General features: G+C 45.1%; 3 protein-coding genes across 3 annotated transcripts; 2 read left to right on the top strand and 1 right to left on the bottom strand.

The window, feature by feature from the left end:
- Window positions 1-122: 122 nt before the first annotated feature.
- Window positions 123-1051, top strand: ENH_00008940 (hypothetical protein, conserved; the record flags this gene model as incomplete). The annotated part of the gene is made up of 3 exons (XM_013578711.1): window positions 123-125; window positions 481-573; window positions 818-1051. The coding sequence occupies 3 exons, from the start codon at window positions 123-125 to the stop codon at window positions 1049-1051; spliced, it is 330 nt and encodes a 109-aa protein (XP_013434165.1).
- A 2882-nt stretch (window positions 1052-3933) lies between these two features.
- Window positions 3934-7583, bottom strand: ENH_00008930 (tropomyosin 1 alpha chain, putative; the record flags this gene model as incomplete). The annotated part of the gene is made up of 7 exons (XM_013578710.1): window positions 3934-4458; window positions 4550-4873; window positions 5213-5284; window positions 5781-5946; window positions 6842-6879; window positions 7081-7307; window positions 7430-7583. The coding sequence occupies 7 exons, from the start codon at window positions 7581-7583 to the stop codon at window positions 3934-3936; spliced, it is 1506 nt and encodes a 501-aa protein (XP_013434164.1).
- A 794-nt stretch (window positions 7584-8377) lies between these two features.
- Window positions 8378-9255, top strand: ENH_00008920 (hypothetical protein; the record flags this gene model as incomplete). The annotated part of the gene is made up of 1 exon (XM_013578709.1): window positions 8378-9255. A coding segment is annotated over one exon (878 nt), but the record flags the coding sequence as incomplete, so codon positions are not given.

Genomic DNA, 9255 nt, shown 5'->3' with positions numbered 1-9255 from the left:
TTGCATGCACTGTGTGCGGGTTTGTGGCTGGGGCGGAGACGATTGGGGAGTACGAGGGTTTTGAAAAGGCGTACATCGAAAGGTTGGAAGAAACCACCAAAGAGGATTTGCCAGACGCTGAAATGGTGTTTGAACAAGCCTCCAGGGTCTTCACCCAGCACTGGGTCCTTTTCCAGGCAAGCAGCAGCAGCAGCAGCAGCAGCAGCAGCAGCAGCAGCAGCAGCGGGGGGGAGGGGCAGCAGCAGCAGCAGCAGCAGCAGCAGCAGCAGCAGCAGCAGCAGCGCAGCTGCTGCTGCTGCTGCAGTGCCACCGCAGCAGCAGCAGCAGCAGCAGCGCAGCTGCTGCTGCAGCAGCAGCGCAGCTGCTGCTGCTGCAGTGGTGGTGGTGGTGGTGGCGGCTGTCGCGCTGGCTTTTAGATTCTAGGGTTTAGGGTTTAGGGTTTTTAAGGGTTTAGGGTTTAGGGTTTGGGGTTTGCTGCAGCTGGACACGATTCTGTTTGAGGGCTACAGAGCCTGCGGGGATTATGAAGCTGCTTACACGCATCAGCTGCGCCGCCTGGAATACGTGAATGCAGTGAGTTTTGTTTTTTAGGGTTTAGGGTTTAGGGTTTAGGGTTTGGGTTAGGTTGATTCCTTTTCTTCCTTTTTGAGGCTTTTGGTTCTTTTTAATCGGCTCTTTCTTCCGTTTTTAATTCCATTTTTAATTGTTTTTAATTCCGTTTTTAATTGTTTCTGCGCTACCACTACTACTGCTGCTGCTGCTGCTGCTGCTGCTGCTGCTGCTGCTGCTGCTGCTGCTGCTGCTGCTGCTGCTGCAGGTGATGCCGGTGGCTTCTTACTCGCTGGCGTGGCTGCACGAAGAGTTGGGGGACGTTCTGGTGTCTCGACAGCAGCAGCGCAGCAGCTGTCGAGACAGCCGGCTGCGGCTCGCGGGCCGCCACTTCGAAGACGCTTATAATTTGCTGCACATTCTTTGCGGGCCTGCGCACGAGTACACTGCAGCAGCAGCAGCAAAACGCAACCAGGTCGACGAGATGCTCCCCGACGCCTGACCGCTGCTGCTGCTGCTGCTGCTGCTGCTGCTGCTGCGGAGCAGCAGCAGCAGCTGCAGCAAGTCCCAGCGCCGCGCGAGGCAGGGGCGTCGAGATACTGCTGCTGCTGCTGCTGCTGCAGCAGCAGCAGCAGCAGCAGCGAAGGCGCCTTTTTATTTTCTAGTTTAACGCCTAGGGGCAGCTTGCAGAAGCAGCAGCAGCAGCAGCAGCAGCAGCGGAGAAAGAGGAAGCAGCTGACGATTTGAAGTGTCTGTACACCTGGGCCGCGGAACGGATTATCTGCAAGCACTTGAGCTGTCTGTACACCGCAGGGGCCTCATTTGAAGTGGACTTCAAATTTAATTCCATTTAGTCTCGCGAGGGAATTAATTGCAAAATAATTGCAAAATAATGCAAAATAAATGCAAATAAATGCAAATAAATGCAAAATAATGCAAATAAATGAAAGGAAATGTGGCGGAGGCGGGCGGGCGCTGCGGTGTATGTACAGCTCCCCCGCTGCAGCCGCTGCCTCCGTTTGGCTCTTCAGGTGTATACGCAGCTCGGACAATTTGGTTTGACGATTTAGTTCGCATTAAATGAATTAATTCAAAAATAATTCAAAAATAATTCAAAAATAATTCAAATAATTCAAAAATAATTCAAAAATGATTCAAAAATGATTCAAATGTTTAATAAATGCAATTCAGGATTTCAAGTCGCCCACTGCGCGCAGCTGTCTGTACACCCCAACTTTTTAGAGTCCAAATTCCGCCGACTCCAAAAACTTCTTTTTTTCTTTTCTTTCGACCAACTTTAATAATTCTTTAAACAGTTTTAGTCCTTTTGATTCTTTTTGATTCTTTTTATTCTTTTTTATTCGATTAAATCTGTTTAAATGTATTTAAATCTATTTAAACGAGTTTTAGTCATTTTGATTCCTTTTAATTCAATTTAAATCTATTTAAATCTGTTTAATTCTTCAAACAGTTTTAGTCCTTTTGATTCCATTTAATTGTTTTTAATTTTTTTTTATTCTATTTAAATCTGTTTAAATCTATTTAAACCTGTTTAAATCTATTCGAACCAGTTTTAGTCCATTTGATTCTTTTTAATTCTATTTAAATGTATTTAAATCTATTTAAACGAAGTTTAGTCATTTTGATTCTATTTAATTGTTTTTAATTCTTTTTAATTATATTTAAATCTATTTAAATCTATTTAATTCTTTGAACAGTTTTAGTCCTTTTGATTCATTTTGATTCGTTTTATTCTTTTTTATTTTATTTAAATCTGTTTAAATATATTTAAATCTATTTAAACAGTTTTAGTCATTTTGATTCATTTTAATTCTTTTTAATCCTATTTAAATCTGTTAAATCTATTTAATTATTTAAACAGTTCTAGTCATTTTGATTCTCTTTATTCTATTTAAATCTATTCAAATCTATTTAATTCTATTTAAACCAATTTTAGTCTATTTGATTCTATTTAAGTCTATTTAAATCTATTTAAATCTATTTAAATCTGTTTAGATCTGTTTAAACGAGTTTTAGTCCATTTGATTCTTTTTAAATCTGTTTAAACGATTTTTAATTAATTTAATAATCTTTAAGTCTATTTAAATCTGTTTAATTCTATTTAAATCATTTTAAACAAGTTTTAATCCATTTAATTCTAGTTAAACGAGTTTTAGTCAATTTAAACAAACTTCAATTTATTAAAACAAGTTTTAGTCAATTTAAATCTGTTTAAACAAGTTTTAAACAATTTAGTTCAATTTAAACAAGTTTAAATAATTTAAATCTATTTAAACAAGTTTTAACAAATTTAATTCAATTTAAATCTATTTAAACAAGTTTTAATCAATTTAAATTTATTTAAACAAGTTTTAGTGAATTTAATTCAATTTAAGTTTACTTAAACCAGTTTTAATTTATTTAAATTTAAATAAATTTAAACAAGTTTTGGACAATTTAAACCAACTTTTATTTATTTAAATAGATTTTAATCAGTTTAATTCAATTTGAATCGATTTGATTCAGTTTGACTCAATTTAAATCCATTTAAATAAATTTAATTCACTTTAAATAAATTTAATTCACTTTAAATAAATTTAATTCAATATAATAAATTTAATTCAATTTAATAGATTTATTTCCATTTAAACAGATTTAATTCAATTTAAATCCATTTGAATCCAAATAATTCAATTTAAATCCATTTAATTCAATTTAAATCCATTTAATTCAATTTAAATTTAATCCGATTTAAATTAAATTCAATTTAATTCAATTTGAATGATTATAAATAAATATAAATGAATTTAAATAAATTTAAATGAATTTAATTCAATTTAAATTTAATTCAATTTAAATTTAATTTAATTTAAATAAATTTAAACTTAATTTAATTTAATTTAATTTAATTTAATTTAAATAAATTTAAATGAAATTAAACAAATTTGAATTTATTTATTATGATGGAAAGAACGGCTGCGCGCAAACTATTTTGGGGCTTTCTGGGAAACTTCAAAAGAAATTTAAAAGAAAATAAAAACAAAAAATAAATAATAATAAATTAATAATAATAAATAAATAATATATAAATAAATAATAATAAAATAATAATAATAAATAAATAATAAATAATAAATAGTGATGAATTAAAACTGAGTCGGCAGGAAGAAAAAAGAGACGCAGTCGCTTCTGCAGCAACCATCTGCTGCTGCTGCTGCTGCTGCTGCTGCTGCTGCTGCTGCTGCTGCATGTAGAGCTTTTGAGCAGCAGCAGCACAAAGAGCAGCACGACGGCGCCATTGCTGCTGCTACTGCAGCACTGTAGGAGCAACAGCAGCAGCAGCAGCTGCTGCTGCTGCTGCTACTGGGACTGTTTGCTGCTGCTTCACTCTGCATTTCTGCGGCGCTTCGAGAACCAGCTGGGAGGGGCTTTTTCTGTTGGAATATTTGCTGCTTGAGCCAGCAGCTGCTGCTGCTGCTGCCGCTGCGTCTCGAGCTGCATTTGCTGCAGGTGGTACTGGTACTCTATTTGCTGCTGCGCCTGCTGGGGAGTGAGGCTCTGCTGCTGCTGCTGCTGCTGCTGCTGCTGCTGCTGCTGCTGCAGCTGCGGAGGAGTGGTGGTCCGCTGCTGCTGCTGCAGCTGGGGGGGAGTGGGGGTCTGCTGCTGCTGCGGCTGCGGCTGCTGGGGGGGAGTGGGGGTCTGCTGCTGCTGCTGCGGTTGTTGCGGCTGCTGCTGCTGTGGCTGCTGCTGCTGCTGCTGTGGCTGCTGCTGCTGCTGCTGTGGCTGCTGCTGCTGCTGCTGCTGCTGCTGCTGCTCCTGCGGGAGCAGCTGCTGCCCTTGCGCTTCTTCTACTTGCGCAAAGAAAGGCTGCTTCTTGCTTTTCTTCTCTGCTGCAGCTTTCTTTTGCATCTGAAATAAAATTAAATAAAATAAAATAAAATTAAATTAAATTAAATTAAATTAAATTAAATTAAATGAAGAAGTTGGGTTTGCTGCTCACTGCTGCTGCGGGTTTGGCCTTTTCGGCTTTCTTGGCGGGTTTTGCTGCAGTTTTATTTTTTCTGTCTTTTTGCTTCGCAGCTTTTTCCTGAAGTCTTCTGGATTTCTTTTTTTGTTTTTTTGTCTTTTTGGGTTTTTCGAATTCTTGCTGCTGCTCCTCCTCGGCCTCTGCCTCCTCCGCTGCTGCTGCTTGCTGCTGCTGCTGCTGCTGCTGCTGCAGCCGCGAAAGCTTCTGCTCCAGCCGAGTCAACTTGTCCAAATAAATTGTTATCTTCTCGTCAGCCAGTTGCAAGTCGTGTTTGAGAAACAAAACGTCGGCCTGGGACTGCAGCAGCAGCAAAAGTGGGAAAGCAATTCAAAGTTTTGCTGCAGCGCAGCAGCAGCAGCTGCAGCAAGAAGTGCTGCTTCAGCAGCAGCAAACAAGCAGCAAAGTGCCTTTTTTTGCTGCCTTTTTTATTATTTGTTTTGTTAAAAATTTATAAAGTTCAAATTTAAAACCAAAAGTGCAGCAAAAGACATTCACTTTCCGCAACAAAGCAGCAGTGGCTCTTTAGCTTCCAAAAAGAAGCAAATGAATTAAATAAATTAAATTAATTAAATTAATTAAATAATTAAATTAATTAAAATAAATTAAAAATAAAATGAAAAGAAATTCAACTCTCACCGCAGAGCCCTCGATGGCGTTCGAAGCCACTTGCCGCAGCTCTTGCTGAACTCTTCTTCTGTCGGCTTTGCTCTGAAGTGCGAAGAAGTAATTAATTAATTTAATTTAATTTAATTAATTTAATTTAATTTAATTTAATTAATTAAATTAAGTTGATCAAATGCATCAAATTGCTGGGATTCATTTCATGCATTTCGTGTTTTCAGGCGAAGAGGATGAGCAGCAGAAGACGCAGCAGCAGCGGAGGCAGCAGTTTGGGAGCAGCAGCAAAAGTGGCACTTTAGGAAATTAATTTAAAGAATTTAAATTCAAAAGACTGCAGCACAAGGAGAAAAAGGAACTTCACGAAGACTACAACCTGCTGCTGCTGCTGCTGCTGCTGCAGCAGCAGCAGCAGCAGGTTCTAGTCTAGCCATTTAAAAGCAAAAACAAGAAATCCAAAAGAAGAGAAAAAGAGCAGCAGAAAGTCCGGCAAACGGCGCCCCGCAGCAACACCAACACCCGCAGCAGCAGCAGCAGCAGCAGCAGCAGCAGCAGCAGCAGCAGCAGCAGCAGCAGCAGCAAGTACTTTGGAAAGTTCTTCTTTGGTTTCTTCGACTTCTCTTTGCAACTCGGACTTCGTCTTTCCTTTTATTGCGGCCATTTCCGCCAACTCGGCGCTCCGGGCCTCCCGCATTTCGGGGGAGTTCAGCTTTCCGAGGCAAGCCACGGCTCTTGCAAATTCCAGTTTTTCTCTGGAAAGCAGCAAAATAAAAGCATTTTGGGAAATTAAAAGTGGAATTTTCGAATTTATTTTGTTTTTTTGATCTATAAATTCGGTTTTTGGGTCTTTTTGACATTTTTTTTCAAATTCCATTTTCAAGTTCCACCCACGTGGGCGTCGGCTCCGGCGGCAGCAAAATGATCACCGGCGCGGTGTACTGCGAGTCTTGAGCTGGAAAAGAGAAACAATTAAAATAAATAAATTAAATTAATTAAATTAATTGAATTAAATAAATTAAATGAATTAAAATCGTTTATTTTGTTCCATTTTATTCAGCTTCAGCTCGCATGCAGCCTCGAAGACCCACGAGCTGCTGCTGCCGCCAGCTCCAGGCCCTGTGCAAGTTGCTGCTGCTGCAGCTGCTGCTGCTGCTGCTGCTGCTGCTTTCCAAATTACCGTTTGCGCTTCGGGCGGCGGCGGCGGCTGCAGCACTGAGGCCGAGTAGTCCACTCCCTGAGCAGCAAAAGTAATTTGCAAACAGCAAAAAGAGCAGCAAAACAGCAGCAAAAGTGCAGCAAACAGCAGCAAAAGAGCAGCAAACAGCAGCAAAAAGTGCAGCAAACAGCAGCAAAAGTGCAGCAAAGAGCAGCAAAAATGAGGCCAAAAGAAGTGCATTTAATTATTAAAACCCTCAGAAGTAACTCCGAAATCGAAAATTAAAAGAACCCGTCTTTTCCGCGGATTCAAGTCAACAAACTGCAGCAGCAGCAGCAGCAGCTGCAGCTGCAGCAGCAGCAGCAGCAGCAGCAGCAGCAGCAGGAGGCGCACCTTGCGGACGTGGGACTGAGTGGCTGCGGACAGCATCTGGAAGCAAATGGAGTTTGGGAAACTGAAAAAAAGAATTATTTTTGAGTTTGGAAAATTACATCAACAGCTTCTTTGAGTTTGTTTCCGAGTTTTGTTGCTGCAAAAAAACAAATAAATAAAACAAATAAATAAAAATAAAAGAGTTTTTGTTTTGAGCGGAATTACTCTTTTCGATTTCCTCGTCCAGCGCCTCCTGGTCTGCGGCCTGAAGCGCGAGGGTTTAGGGTTTAGGGTTTAGGGTTTAGGGTTTGGGGTTTCGACGCGGCGGCAACTTGAAGCGCCTTTCCAAAACCCTCACGATCGCGTCCAGGTCCACTGGCGGCACCCCTGCTGCTGCAGCAGCAGCAGCAGCTTCCGGAGCTGCAGCAGGAACGCCTGCTGCTGCAGCAGGAGCAGCAGCAGGAGCAGCAGCAGCAGCAGCAGCGGGAAGCCCCGCTGCTGCTCCCATCCCGGCCACGGGGGCCCCTGCCAAAGTCCCGAGGGCTCCAGTCAGGGCCCCCCTGGCGACGGCGCCGAGAAAGCGCTCTGCAGCCAACCCGGGGGATTTAAAACGAGTTTTTGAAATAAAAGAAATGAAAGAAATAAAAGAAGTGATAATAAAGGAAATAAAAGAAATAAATGAAATAATTAACTGAAGATCGGAGTACCTCTGGCCTGCGCGAAGCGCGAAAGCGGCAGGCCGGCCGCCGCGGGCTCCGCGAGCTCATTTTTCCCGAGCGGCTCGCAGGAAGAAAGCGACGGAAAAAGGAAAAGTGAAAAGAAAAGAGCCTTTAAAAGGCAAGAAAAGTGAAGATCTTCCATTCTGAAATTATTGCAAAAGCTCTAAGTGAAGGATCGGGAGCTGTTCAAGTTGAACTTGCGTGCGCACTGGCGGCGCTCGGGTGTACGCACAGCACAGCAGGAACGCGAAACTTGAATAGTTGGAAACTTTCCGTTTTTGCATTTCAAACATTTCATTCAAATCTTTATTTCGAAGTGCAGTTGAATCCCGCTATTTGCAAGTGTCTTTCGCAGCCAGGTCACTCGCGGCGCGCCGCGGAACGCGGCTCGATCCGCGGCGTTTTTTCCGGTTTTTCTCGCGTTTCGTGGAATTAAAATGTGACATAATTCAATTGTTATTCAAAAAAGTCCTTTTCGCGCGAGGTTTCCGCGATTTGAGCGTCGCGTGAGGGTTCGCGCGGCGTTCCTTGCCTGTCCAGTGGTCTCAGCCTGCGCGGAGGCGCCGCGAGCGGGCGGAAGCTCTCGCGTCTTCGTCCCCATTGAACTTCGTGAATTTTAGAGTCAAAAAAAGAATTAAAATTCAAGTTTCAACTTAGCTGACACGCGGAAAGGCGCAGCAGCAGCAGCAGCAGCAGCAGCAGCAGGTGCTGCAGGGCAGCAGCGGCGCGCGGCAGTGCTGCTGCTGCGCAGCCGTTTGCGCTGCAGCCGCCACAACAACTCTCAGTTGCACAACTCTTGAACTGCAATCGGTCTTAGCTTTATTTCGGCTTTTCGTAGCTTTCCTTTTTAGCCTGCAAAGCGCCTTGCTGCTCCTGCTGCTCCTGCTGCTGCTGCTGCTGCTGCTGCTGCTGCTGCTGCTGCTGCTGCGTGCAACAATGCCCAGTTCGCGCGCAGACCCGAGTCCGCACTACATCGAGGTGGAGGGCCGCGAGGGGGGGCCGGGGGGCCCCTCGGAGGGCCCGCTGGGGGCCCCCGGGGGCCCCCCGGGGGCCCCCCAGGGGCCCCCCGGCGAGTACGGGGCCCCCAGCAGCAGCTTTTTCCCGGGGCCCTCCGAGGCCCCCGAGGGGCCCTTCGCGGGGGCGGACCCCGAGGGCTTTTCGGAGGCGAGTGGGCTGCGGGAGGGGCAGTACCCTCCGGAGGGGGGCCCCCCCGGGGGGCCCCCCGGGGGCCCCCCCAGCCCGGGGGCCCCCCGCGCAGCAGCAGCAGGGGCCCCCGGGGCCCCCGGGGGCCCCCCGGGGCCCCCCGGAGCCCGTTCTGCGCAGCAGCAGCAGCAGCAGCAGCAGGAGGGGCCCCCCGGGCAGCGCTCGAGCTCCGTGCTGCTGCAGGGCCTCGGAGAAAGTGCTGCTGCTGCTCGCAGCAGCTTCAAAAAGGCCCGGAGTTCTGTAAAAGCTGCTTCCGCTCAAGTGCTGCAGGCCAGCGAGCGGGCCCTGGACTGGGCCATGTGGCTGAGTGTGGGGTGTGGGGCTGCTGCGCTGCTGCTGCTGTGTCTGTCGCTGGGGCTGCGGGGCTGGCGGCAGCAGCAGCTGCAGCACGACAGCAGCAGCGGCAGCAGCAGCAGCAGCGTGCTCCTGGGCCTTTCTTCTCTCCAGAGAATCCAAACTCTCCACCGAAATCAAAATGCTGGGATCGTTGTCATGTACGATCCCCCGCTGCTTTACGAAGACGCCCTCACTTCGGCTTACTGCCTCCCGGACCCCAAGCAGCAGCAGCAGCAGCAGCAGCAGCAGCAGCAGCAGCAGCAGCAGCGGGGGGA

This window comes from Eimeria necatrix, genomic scaffold, assembly GCF_000499385.1.
Source record: "Eimeria necatrix Houghton genomic scaffold, Enh_scaff1262, whole genome shotgun sequence".
NCBI lineage: Eukaryota > Apicomplexa > Conoidasida > Eucoccidiorida > Eimeriidae > Eimeria > Eimeria necatrix.
This window is presented reverse-complemented; position numbering and strand designations above follow the sequence as displayed.